This window comes from Typha angustifolia, chromosome 5, assembly GCF_048772165.1.
Source record: "Typha angustifolia cultivar Huaian chromosome 5, ASM4877216v1, whole genome shotgun sequence".
Taxonomy (NCBI): Eukaryota; Viridiplantae; Streptophyta; class Magnoliopsida; order Poales; family Typhaceae; genus Typha; species Typha angustifolia.
This window is the reverse complement of record NC_133243.1, coordinates 6758085-6771303: the sequence shown is the minus strand read 5'-3', so window position 1 is coordinate 6771303 and position 13219 is coordinate 6758085. Positions and strand designations below refer to the sequence as shown.

General features: G+C 35.7%; 2 protein-coding genes and 1 long non-coding RNA gene across 4 annotated transcripts; 2 read left to right on the top strand and 1 right to left on the bottom strand.

The window, feature by feature from the left end:
* Nucleotides 1-642: 642 nt before the first annotated feature.
* LOC140759934 (probable fucosyltransferase 8) lies at nucleotides 643-5382 on the top strand. Of its 2 annotated transcripts, none has more exons than XM_073096647.1 (2): nucleotides 643-891; nucleotides 3736-5382. In XM_073096647.1, exons 1-2 carry the CDS (start codon nucleotides 705-707, stop codon nucleotides 5214-5216), a joined length of 1668 nt encoding a protein of 555 aa, XP_072952748.1. In that variant the 5' UTR covers nucleotides 643-704; the 3' UTR covers nucleotides 5217-5382. The 2 variants fall into 2 exon arrangements, with proteins under 2 accessions (XP_072952748.1, XP_072952747.1); XM_073096646.1 differs by lacking the exon at nucleotides 643-891 and adding an exon at nucleotides 2629-2965.
* On the bottom strand, nucleotides 980-1492 carry LOC140759935 (uncharacterized). The gene is made up of 2 exons (XR_012104294.1): nucleotides 1356-1492; nucleotides 980-1286 (listed from the first exon to the last, which is right to left on the bottom strand). It is a non-coding gene; the product is annotated as an uncharacterized lncRNA (long non-coding RNA).
* Nucleotides 5383-9865: 4483 nt separating the features above from the next.
* LOC140760151 (probable fucosyltransferase 8) lies at nucleotides 9866-12964 on the top strand. Its single transcript, XM_073096985.1, has 2 exons — nucleotides 9866-10139; nucleotides 11311-12964. The coding sequence occupies exons 1-2, from the start codon at nucleotides 9893-9895 to the stop codon at nucleotides 12768-12770; spliced, it is 1707 nt and encodes a 568-aa protein (XP_072953086.1). The 5' UTR covers nucleotides 9866-9892; the 3' UTR covers nucleotides 12771-12964.
* Nucleotides 12965-13219: the final 255 nt, after the last annotated feature.

The following is a 13219-nucleotide window of genomic DNA, read 5'->3' as shown; positions in this document are numbered from 1 at the left end:
TCAACCATTGAAGTACAATGGTCAATTGTATAGTGGACCCTGGCTGATCCGGTTGCAGCGGCTTGTTATTCTGCCACCGCGGAGAGTGGAAGGTGATAGAGCCAGAGAAGCAAAATTGACTGTCTGTTACTTGATGTGATGTAAGTGAATGACATAAATTATTGATGGGATGGCCAACAATGTGTAATTATATTCGACCAAGTTTCGTGGGGTAGTTGAGTGTATTTTATCTCAATGAACTTTTTAATCGAAGTCTTAGACTTAGTCAATACAAGGCAATGCGCGGCCACTAACAAAGGCCTGGCAAAGTGCATGAATCGGGACAAATGTCTTCTTCTTTTTTCCCCTTCTTTTTTTGGGGGGGTTATCTTATCGTTCTTATCCGAGTCAAAACTTAGTACTCATAGGCCACACACAGCGTTGTTACTCGCTTAATAAGTACGTATCTTCAAAGCATGAGAGGAGTGAGCAGTTGTATATTTATTAAAAATGCCATACAGTTTATTTTTATTATTGATCTTTTACTTAAAACTAACAGCAATACTATTTTATTTCTTCTTTTCTACTACTCGGTGGGGGATTCCGCCAAGTCACCGAGCAGTACGTTAACCAGAGGAATATATTTGCTTAAATATTCTAAGTCTATAAATGCAAGACTAGGTAGTTCTCTACTTTGGGTCGTGTTGAGGTGAATCAAATTAAGAATGGAGAGAGAGATGGTAGCAGGTACTTTGGAGCGGGCGAAGAAGCTGAAGGCTGGATGTTTGGGAACAAGGAGGGTTCGGTTGCTGCTGCTTGTGTTCATCTTGAGTCTGCCACTCTTCTACTTCATCTTCATAGAAGGATGGGATCCATCAGAGCTTTGGTTTCAGGAAGTTAGTGACACAGAAGGTAAACAAACTGCAACTGTTCTTCCTCTTCTTCTTGCTTTCAGAATTTGATGATACAAGTAGGAGATAAAAGGATAAGATACTAAAGGTCAGCAATCAATTTCCTATTGTTTTTTTTTTGTTGAGAAAGTAATTTCAATAGTTATAACAAATAACAACATTATGAAGCTATGGACAGTGGTATTTTCTTACAAATCTCAAATTCTTAGTAGTGAAAGAATTTAAGACCGTAGCTGTCGTATTATATATTTTGTTGCCTTTGAATTTAAGACAGTAGCTAGCTTTGCCACGAGCGTCATAGATTGGCAGAACAATGGATGAGGAATGCTTCACAAGCTCAGTGGTCAGAGGGGAAGGGGGGGTAGCCGAGCGTCGATCGCAGGCCGATCAATTTCTCTGCGAAACAACACCTACATGCATGTCGTCAAAACCAAAATAATGGGACGAGGAGGTAGAGGAACTCACCGGTGATCCCAACGGTACTGATGACTATGTCCGGGTCCTGTAGGCCTAGAGAGGAGGCGGTAGGGGAGGAAGCAGGGGAGGGCTCGTGTGAGAGATTGATGAACGTGAGGTTTTAAAGAAGAGAGGTGGGGGTGTCTTGCCGCATGTTACGCCGATAGAGGGCTCATTGGTGATTGCAACGGTGATGACCGTTTTTAGGTCCGACGGCCGAGGCCGGCGCAAAGAGGAGAGAGGTGGGGATGGCGACGCTGGAGATAAGGAAGCAGGGGAGGAGGGGAGAGGGAGTAGTTGGGTCACGCACAAGATTAAATTTCGGTGACACGTGACCAATTGACCATACGACAATTTCTTTTTCTTTTTTCTCTTTTGATACTACTAATCTAGTGAAAAATTCACTACATTATTTACATTAAACCCCAGAACCTATTATAATTTTCTACTATAGATCCAGAACCAGCAAGTGGGAACCTTATTAATAATGGCCGTCTATTTTGCAATTGGGCCATATGCATTTTTTTTTATTGAGAAGATGGACCACACGCACAGTTACTTCATGTGATGATTCTTGATCTGCATCAGTCGAAGTAATTGAATGCTATTAATTAGTTAACCAAAATAATAACTTACATATATATATATATATATATATATATATAAAATTTTGTTGAGTGCCTGATGTCCTTTTTATCTTAATGATGTCATAAATCGGAGACTTAGCCTTAGTCAAAGATGATGTGCGGCCACTAACAAGGACTTGCGAATTGCATGAATCGGTAGCTCGGGGCAAACGCCTCGTCCTTTTCTTTTTCTCTTTTTGGTAATCTTATCCTATTCAAACATTAGTACTCGGGGTCCAGCCTTCCAGGTCTCCATATAAAGCCAAACGGCGTTGTTAACTCCCTTAAATTAATGAATCTTTCCAAAGCATGAGAGGAGTGAAGAGATTTTGAGTTAAAATTTAACCTAAAATTAATACCGTTTAGTTTTAAAAGACTCACAGCACTCTTGGAGTATCAGATTATTATTTCTGTGTTAATTGTTAGTCGACCATGTAAGTATCAATTTGAGGGAACCAATGGTTGAGAATATTTGAGATTTTAAAAGCAAAAAAGGAAGGGTCGGATAATAATACCACAGCCATGACCCAGGTCCACGTGGGTGGGCGGCTTTTTCTTATGGATTTATACTATTTAATTTCTTCTTTTTCTCGGATACCACCAACCCACCGAGCAATACGATAGCCAGAGAAATATATATATATATATATATATATATATATATATATATATAATTTTGTGGGCCCAATAATTGCTTCAATATTCCAAAGTCTATAAATGCAAGACTCTAGTAGTTGTCCACTTTGGGTAAAGCTATCATGAGGATTGAGGAGGGTTGTGTTGAGGTGAGTGGAGCAAATTAAGAAATGGATAGAGAGATGGAAGCAGGTAATTATTTGGAGCGGGCGAAGAAGAAGGGTGGATGTTTGGGACCAAGGAGGGTTCGGTTGCTGCTGCTTGTGTTCGTTTTGAGTCCGCCACTCTTCTACTTCGTCTACATAGAAGGATGGGATCCATCTGACCTTTGGTTTCAGGAAGTTAGTGACACAGAAGGTAAACTAACTGCAACTATTCTCCTTCTTCTTCTTCCTTCTTCTTCATGCTTTTGAGAATATTTAGATTGATGCAAGTAGGAGATAAAGATAGGATGGGATATTAAAGGTGGGCAATTTCCTTTTTTTTTTTTTTTGAGAAAGTAATTTCCTAGTAAACTTGCCTTGGAATTGGGTGTTTGATTGTTACTGACATAAATATATACAGATATTGAATGGGAATGGTGAGAAAATAGTTATAGCAAATAACAACATTAGTCTTTTCTTGCAATTTTAGGTAGTGTTACAAAAGCCTTTGGGTTGTTTTGTTTTTTTGGTTGCAAATATCAAATTCTTAGTAGTAATGGAATTAATAGATAAAGAAGTATAATAAGTTGTATTATTTTGCCGGCTTTGATTTTAAAAATCCTAGCTAGCTCTGCCGCTGCATAAATAGTAACGATATATTTTGTACCTTTGTTTTTCTTTGACGAAGGATATTTTTGGTACTTGACATCCAGAAGCTTCTTTATTCAAAGGCTGACCCTGTCATCTTCTTTATCCTTTCTTTCTGTAAGAATAGCATATGGATGTGACATTTTATACTTTATACAATAACATCATCACCAATTAGTAATCCAATGCTTAGAAACTCTACTACAAATTGTTGTGATTACTTAAGACCTTTTTCAATTTCTAGTATATTTTTCTTGAGAAGTTATCATAGTTTTTTTTTTTTTTTAAAAGAAAGAAAATCTTAATACATTTATATCTTGATATATATATTACTAGGTTCTGAAGCTGATTTTTTCACACCAAATTTTACATTGATCAAGAGAGACAAGCTTCTTGGTGGCTTACTTTTGCCTGGATTCGATGAGCAATCCTGCCTTAGTCGATATCAATCCGCATACTATCGTAAAGAGTCACCATTCCTACCATCCTCATACTTAGTTTCAAGGCTTCGCCAGTATGAATCGCTTCACAAGAAGTGCGGCCCAAACACTCCACTCTACGAGCGATCAATCCAACAGTTGAAGACCGGGCACAGTGCGAGCAATCTGGAGTGCAACTACATTGTTTGGACTCCGATAAATGGCATGGGGAATAGGATTATCACGATCGCCGCTGCCTTCCTCTACGCTCTCCTCACGAATAAGGTCCTACTTATCCATCTCACCCCTGAATTAGTCGACCTATTCTGCGAGCCATTCCCTAATACTTCTTGGGTCCTGCCGTCGGACTTCCCGTTGATCAGGGACTTGGGCGGCCTCCGTCTCGGTTCGCGAGTGAGTTACGGTAGTATGCTAAAAGATAAAGTGATCAATAACAGCCCGAATGTTTCTGCCGAGATGTTACCTTCCTACACCTATGTTCATCTCAAGAATGACTACAAGCACTTTGACGGGCTCTTCTTCTGCGAAGATGACCAGCTACTCCTCAACAAGATGAACTGGATACTACTAAAGTCCGATGTCTATTTCGTTCCGCAATTTTTCCTAATGGAACAGTACATAGCCGAGCTACAAAGATTGTTTCCTGCAAAAGAGACGGTCTTCCATCATCTAGGAAGGTATCTATTCCACCCGACGAACCCCATTTGGAGAATGGTTACAAGATTCTACAACTCTCATCTGGCCCAAGCCGAGGAAAGGATTGCTCTTCAGATCAGATACATGCCGAAAACCTACGCACTTTTCGAGAATTTATTCAACCAGGTCATGTCATGCTCTCTCAGAGAGAGACTGCTGCCAAGCATCACTCCTGCAAAGGAGCGATCCACTTCTTCTGGAGCTACAAATGAGGGAGAGGGAAAGGCAAAGACCAAGGTAATTCTGGTGATCTCTTTATATGCCAAGTACTATAGGAAGATAAAGTCTCTGTACTCGGACGCTAGTACTGGAGATCAAGTAATTAGAGTTTACCAACCTTCCCATGAAGAGAGGCAGCGAACTGGGCGGCAATCTCACAACCAGAAGGCAGTGGCAGACATGTATTTGTTAAGCATGTGTGATGTTCTACTTACAAGCCCATGGTCTACGTTTGGGTACATTGGGCAAAGTCTCGCAGGTTTGAAGTCATGGGTTCTTTTCAACCAGGATCTTGACAAAGTAGCAGATCCGCCGTGCGTTAGAGCAATGTCCATGGATCCATGCTTCCATAACCCTAGCAACTTCGATTGCAAAGCAAAGAAGGAAGTGGATTCGGGGGCTTTGGTGGAGTATGTGAGGCATTGCGAAGAAGCCTTTCGAGGGGTCAAGCTGGTGGACTAGACCTTCATTTGTAGCTTGGCCTTTTTTTTCTTTTTTTTTTTATAAAATATTTATCTAAGTTCCCAAAGGGAAATTATTTTGGGATCTTTGTAGTGTTTTTAAAAATGTTGTACTTAGTAGACAATTAACTGATTATTTAATTTAAAGAGTAACTATTCTTTGTGTATGACGCCTTTACCCCTTTAAAGTTTGCAGAAAAGACTGCCATCTATAATATATTTGGGAACTCTGTTTTACCTTTATTATCGTTTATATCCAATATCACAATATTTAGCATTTTACCTTTGAACCTTAAAAATACTTTTTAGTTTAATTTAATCTAATAATATGTGACGAAATAAATAATATTGTATTAATTTTAAAAATAAAATATCTAAATTATTCCTCATAAAAATCACTAGACTTTGTGCTCTATTTTTTTTTTCCTGATAGCAAGAGTATTTTATATTTACAGTTGAATTAATTATTTATATAATTATTTTTAATTAAAAAACTAATTTATAAGATGTTCTCCATAATTAACTGATAAATAACTATAAGGCAAGATGTAAATAATAATAACAATGAAATGCTGAGTATTTTTTTATTAATTTCCCATTAGTTTTTTTTTTTAATAAGGTAGGTTTCCTTATAATGTGGAGTTGACTAATTAATCCATAGCCATCCGAGCTTTGACCATATTTTTAAGGGAAGGTGGAGCTCTCAGTTGTTATAAAATATAAACTATTATAAATGGAGTTATTATTTTACGAATGCAAATTGGATTATGATCCAACTCGCAATTGGATGTCATTAAACTCTTGAAATAATTATTAATAACATCCAATGTTTTGACTATAATGTTAATAAATTCGAAAATAACTCATTCAAAAGATCCAGAAACGAGTCGGCTTGATCTGACTTTCTCCCAGGAGATGTCCTATTTCTAACCCATATTACATACAAGAGGTTCTCACATAACTAAAATTCTATTTAAAATATAACTTTATTTAATTACGTGACTAAAGATAAAGCTTAACAAACTCCACTTTGTGATAAAACCTTTATTAATCGTAACATAAGCTTTCGTTCGTTTATCATCAAGATAAACCACACAACTCCAGTAGTTATATTAATGTGAAAAATATTAAAATAGATGAAATATTCTAATTTTACTCATTAATAGTTTGAGGTTACAAATGAAAACATAATTTAATCATCTTTTAGCACCTAATATGAGGGTGATCTCTTGTGAGGTTAGTGTAGAAAGTTTTATTTTATATGGTGTGTGTATAAGATGAAACTGAACGTGATTGGAAGTGGATGATTTGCGAGGAGAGAAAAATATATATCCTATCCGAAAATGGGAGGGAGAGAAAGAGAGAGATAGCAAGATATGGGCTGCTTCTACTATGCACGTTTAGCTTATTTTTGAGATATTAATAAAAAAAAGTTATACTTTATTTTAATTATTAGGGTTAAATTTATTTTATCTTTAAGTAGTTGCACCCTAAAATCACTTTTACCTCTCAAAATGCTTTTTTTTAATGGGCCTTGTATTTTGACTAAAGTAAAGCAGCTAGATTTTCAATCCAACTCAAAGAAGTCGCCCAAATTATTTAAATACATATTTGTATTAAATATAATAAATATAATAAAATTATAAAAGTTATGTAAAGCACCCTTGTCCTCGATTAGCTTATGTAAATATAAATAAAGATTTTTTATAATTTGGATAAAGTTTTTATAAGGTGTTACAAATTAGATCTGAACTGATCTGAATGTAAGAAAATTATGATGATTTTTTTGTAGTGGTAGCTTCACGAGTTACACTTCTAATGACTTTGATTCGTGTAAATCTAAGGTTGGAGTGAAAAGTTAAAAATAAAAGAGTAAGAGAAAATCATACAAGGCATATCGATAAATATTTAACGGCAACTATCGTCGGAGGGTAAGGGATGGCCAAGGGTAGTGGTGAGCGATTGTAAAATAGGGTGGCTCCTGGATGACAATGGTAGCAAAGATTTGAGTGCTTTAAATGGATGTAAGGTTAAGATCTACTTCTACGAAAATAAAGACAGATCATTGACTACGATAAAACGATAATAAACTCAAATATTTTTTTATATTTAAAAATAGTTAAATATCTTTTCACCATTATATATTTGTTCATAAAATCACTTTAAAAAATTTCAAGCTAGTTTTTATATTTATAATTAAAATAAAATTATTAGTTTTTATATTAAACTTAATTAAATAGCACTAAAACAAACAAAATACTCTCACGATATTTGTTAAAGTTTTTGAAAGAATACCACTAAATAATTAAAATAGTCATAGTGCTCAATTAAATTTGACATAAAAACTCTTGGTTCAATTTTAGTTATAAGTAAAATTTATAAATGACTGATTTAAGGTTTTTAAAACTAGAGGAGATACAATAATTTTGAATATAAATACAGAATATTAAAATATTTTGAATTTTAAATTTAATATTTTCGAGATAATAAATGTAAAATTGCCGGATCTTTTTATAATTCCGTTCAATTTTACATCTCCCAGTAAACGTCCAACAAAGGAAATAATTATAAAAAAAGATTTACCATCAACACATTTCCGTATGAGCTTTTCCTTTTTCTATTTCACTCTTTCCGATGCCCAGATAACGAAAAGGAAATTTAATAAAGTAGAAGAACGAATTCCTTTTACTTTGGAGAAATTACGTTGATTTCACAAGATCAATGCATGTTTCCTTAATTTGATCCAATACTACGTTAATTAACGTAACCGATCTGGGATTACCTACATACTGCTCGTGAATTAAACACCAACAAGCCATCCTATTTAGATAGTGAGATGAAAGAAAAAAAAGGAGGAGGAGGTGATCATTCCAATGGAGTCGAACAAGTTGGCCGGACGTCGGACAGCCGAGAAGCTCTTCTGGCTGTTGTTTGCTGCATTAGGGTTGAGTCTGCCTCTCTTCTACGTCCTCCCCGTAGCTGGATGGAGTCCATCTCGATCATGGCTTTCGGGAGTTAGACTGGCAATGGATAAAGGTGACCACTATTCTGATTTTAATTCCCTGTTGAACTCTTAAAAATGTTTCGTTGGTTCGTTACTTAACAATGCATTTTTACTGAGAGTGATGCTTTAAAGTTTCAGTTTGATTTCTTAGAACACCCCTGGATGAATGAGCCATTTTAATCACCTAACACCATCAATAGTTATACAAGCAAAGGATAATATTGGGAATAAGAGAGGAATAGATTTGTCATGGCTAGGTGTGCTGGCTTCACCACTCCCAAAATGAAGTTATTATTTTTCAATAACTTAGCCACCAACCTTCTTCTTAAAAGGTGGATTTTTTTACTCAATCTTTTTAAGAATTCACATTGCTGCAAGATGGAGATCGAAGTTATTACTATGATATTATATATAAAGGTGGGTTTCACAATCCATGGGCGCCTAATTAAGCTTTCATATCCTTGCAAGATGAAGGCCAAAATTAATTATTACTATGATAATAGAGATAATGTGCCGTGGAAACTTCTAGTTGTTAATTTTTTTAATGAAAACAATGTGAGCTTTTTATTTTTTATTTTTTCAAGAACTGCCAAATTTCAAGATGAGTTTGGTTGTCTATCATACAAATAAGAGATACTAGTCAACTGAAATAATTAATAATAAATAATAAATGATGTGGAAAATAGATTTCCTAATAAAACTTTAGATTGATTTTTTTTATTTACTCTTTTATATTCAGTTGTCTCTTTCATTATTTTTGTCTATTTATGTTATACATTTTGGAAAAAAGAATAATGTTTTATCCACAAAAAACTATATATAATTAAGCTAAGCAAATGGCCTCCTTTTAATTTATAACACATATTTTGAAGCATCAACTTCTTCTTGGAAAATATATCAAGTTGGTATTCTTTATATATATATATATATATAATTTTTGTGTGGTGCCCATCCAAACAGTGAGGCTAAGAACAAAACTTTGAGACATAAATTAAAGATTATCCAATTGCATGGATCGAATCAATCTAATTAAATACTTGTGAAGATCCATAGCAGTTAATTACTTGCACAAATAAGAGAAACTTTCATTGGAGTGCGACCTTTCAAAGGTACCAAATTGAGATCTGATCCAAATATTTAGCTAATTAATTATGTCAGAAGTATTAGAAAAACCAGTGGCACATTCTCTGGGGCAATCTTTCTTTAATTTTTAGGAAATTTTTATAATAATTTAATAATTTAGTTATTAACAAGTGGTTTATGAGTTATTTATAATGAACACTTCTTTTTGCATATATATATTTTTTTACATTACACTCCACCAATAAAGCTATAATTTATTTAATTCTATACGTAAAATTACAGGAGTAAACCTAATAAAATATTTTTGACAAAGTTTGGATGAGACTAGTCTAAGTTAATTAACCAAAGTGTGCTATGACCATTCTAATCAAAAAGCTCAAAGATGTGGAGCTAGTCAAATATACACTAAAATTTAGGGAGTAATTTAAAAATTTCCCTATTATATTAATCCGGGAATTACACCTCCGACTTCGAGAAGATCTGAACGTTGACCTCCGACTCCGGGTTCCTTTTAACTCGAGTTTGATTATATATGAACGTAAACCTAGACTTCTTATTCGAGGTCGCCTCATTAAGATTAATAATTAAGCATGGAGGCAAAGAGGAGCGATGGCCATGAGAAGCCGTCGAGCTCTACGGAAGAAGCTCCATTGGTGGAGCCGAAGAAGGCGGCGGAGCCCGGACGTCGAGGCTACGGCGGCGGCCGGTGGTGCTACGTGATTCTTGCTACGTTCTTGTTGAGTCTCACGTTGCTTTATTTGCTCTCAAGATCTGGATGGGCTTCATCACAAGCATGGATTCAGGGAGATGGAGTGGTAGTAGATAAAGATAACAAAGGTGAGATTAACTATTAGTGCTTAATTAATCCAGTTAACCTTCATTTTTCGTACCTTGTTGGGAGAGATTAAGTTGATAGTTGATCTTCCATCAACTGGTACAATCTAATATTATGATGATAAAAAGGGATATTGCACCCATGCAAGCATAGAGAGAAACAGGTCCAACACGCAAGAGAAAATTACTAGAAATTAATATGTAAGCAATCATAATGTCATAATATAATAATCTGTGGTTGCTTGTGACATTATGTGTCTTCTCATTTGTCCATGCATTCATTCATCACTTAATTCCAGATTTTTTTAGAACTAAATTTTCTTTACAAATTTTACCAAATATTTATTGACTTGATCATCTAGATCGAAGTAATATGTCGCACAGTTTTTTCTTTCTTTAGGCTAAGGATTCTTATTGTTATTTTGTCTATTATAATTAACTCATGTTTTAATTTAATGTTGTCAAAAAGTAATTAGAAGAATAAGAACGCCCTTGTAATTTTCAGTATTCGGAAATTTACAAATAGGTCCTGGGGTAAAGGAAATTCGAATACAGTGAAATAGAGGGTTCTAAGCGCAAAATAACCTAAAAGATACTCCGAATTAATATCTCTAGCATTATACTCTCCAGTCCCAACCCTTCTCGATATTTCTCAGTCGAAGGCGATGTGACAGTTGACTTCATAATCAAGATGCTCTGCACCTCGTTTTCTCTCCAGATTCTTGCTCTTCTCAATCTCCTCCAGGTTAGAGGATCGAGCAATTAGGTTTTTCTCTGATTTCCTTATATTACTTTTGTTCTCTTGTTTAATTATCTGGGATGTTTTCAGAATTCGAATTAATTGCAGTGCTAGGTTATCCGGGAATTTTTGTTCTATGTTCAGTATTAGTTTCTACTGAATTGCAGTGCTACATTTTTCGAGTACTCTGCATCAGGTTTTAATCTAGAATTGGACTTCAATTGTGATCATGGAAAGCAGAAGTAGGTGGTTTTCAAGAATTCTCTGTTGCATTATTACTATTTCTTTGAGTTTTGATTCTCTCTCATTGTGTTGATACATTAGATTGGTCAATGATTCACTGTGTCAAAATCTATAGAAATGCAATATATGAAGAAATTCTTGGCAAGTGCAAAAGTTGGATAATTTTATTAACATGTTTGCCTTAACATGCAGGTAATGAAGATGCTTCTTCTCCATCCATTGATGCACGCAAACATAAGCTCCTAGGTGGCTTACTCTCCCCGGACTTTGATGAGCAATCCTGTGTGAGTCGATATAAATCTGCATTGTATCGTAAAGCATCACCCCTCTTACCATCCTCCTACCTTTCGGCGAGGCTTCGCAAGTATGAAGCCCTCCACAAGAAATGCGGTCCGAACACTACACTATACAAGAAATCTGTAGAACAGTTGAAGTCAAATCACAGTGTAGAAAATTTGGAGTGCAACTATATGGTTTGGACTCCATATAATGGCTTGGGGAACAGGATGCTTACAATTGCCTCAGCGTTTCTATATGCTCTCCTCACTAATAGGGTCCTATTGATCCAAGTAACTGATGAATCACATGATCTATTCTGCGAACCATTTCCTGGGACCTCTTGGGTTTTGCCTTCAGACTTCCCAATTAAAGACATGAGCAGTAACCACCGCAATTCTCCAGTAACTTATGGGAACATGATCAAGAATAAGGTGATCAATTTGAGTGCAAATTCTTCTGTAGAGTCGGTGCCTCCATACGTATATATTTATCTAGTGGATGATTACAAACACTTTGATGGGCTTTTCTTCTGTGAAGAGGAGCAATTATTCCTTAACAAGGTCAATTGGATAGTGTTGCAGTCAGATATATATTTAGTGCCAAGCTTCTTTCTATGGACACAGTACAAAGATGAGCTACAACAGTTGTTTCCAGCAAAAGACACCGTCTTCCATCACTTAGGCCGATATCTTTTCCACCCCACTAATTCTGTTTGGGCATTGATAACGAGATATTATGAATCTTATCTAGCCCAGGCTGAAGAAAGGATTGGTCTTCAGATTAGAACTTTCAATTGGCCACGCATTTCTTTTGAGGAGTTCTACAAGCAAGTTATATCATGCTCTCTGCGGGAGAAATTGTTGCCTAACATCACCGACGATGAACAATCTTATTTGTCTCGATCTAGCAATACGGGAAAACCAAAAGCAGTTCTAGTGGTTTCTTTATATGGGAGATACTATGAGCAAATAAAGTCCATGTATTACGATCACCCAACTACCACCGGAGAGATCATCAGCGTGTTTCAACCAACTCATGCAGAGCAACAACACACAGAGAAGCGTGATCACAACCAAAAGGCACTAGCTGAGATATATTTGTTAAGCTTGGTTGATGTTCTCGTTACAAGTTCCTTCTCAACCTTCGGATACGTAGGCCAAAGTCTTGGTGGTTTAAGACCATGGGTTCTCTTATGGCCACAGAACGAGAAGGCACCTGATCCTCCTTGCGGTCGAGCCCTGTCGATGGAGCCATGCTTCCTCAACCCCTTTTACTTTGATTGCAAGTCAAAGAAAGAAATTGATCCTGGGTCACTAGTTCGATATATTAGGCATTGTGAAGACAGAGTCAGTGGAGTTAAGCTGGTTGATTAGGCTGAATGGAACCTGAATATTTTAAAATCTCTCCTTTTTTTGTGGTCTCTTTTTTTTAAAAAAAAAATAAAAATAAATTATCTTCTGGATGGAAGTCCTTAGACATCACATATTCATTGAAAAGCACAAGTTAAAATCTAGTATGAAAGGTAGACAAGTCCAAGTTTTTGAGGCTGGTTTGATTATTTGTTGGACGAATTATTTCACCTTACTCATATAGCAAATCCTAATATTAGTTGAACATCACTTTGCCGGCCCATTCACAACAGTAATCATTCCATGACTTCTAACTCCAAACTCGACATGAATTGAAGACTAGTAAAGTTCACACTGTACCATGACTTCGACTAACTATCCTTAACTACATTAAGATATAGTTTATTTAAATTTATAAATTAAATTACTTTTGGTATTCCTGATGAAATACTCTTATTTAGATATTGTTTGTC

Excerpts from the sequence above, each read along its gene's own strand:
- LOC140760151 (XM_073096985.1), top strand. The coding sequence starts at position 9,893 with ATGGAGGCAAAGAGGAGCGATGGCCATGAGAAGCCGTCGAGCTCTACG. Across the intron at positions 10,140-11,310 it reads AGTAGATAAAGATAACAAAG|GTAATGAAGATGCTTCTTCT; the intron begins GTGAGATTAACT and ends CTTAACATGCAG.
- LOC140759934 (XM_073096647.1), top strand. The coding sequence starts at position 705 with ATGGAGAGAGAGATGGTAGCAGGTACTTTGGAGCGGGCGAAGAAGCTG. Across the intron at positions 892-3,735 it reads GGAAGTTAGTGACACAGAAG|GTTCTGAAGCTGATTTTTTC; the intron begins GTAAACAAACTG and ends ATATATTACTAG.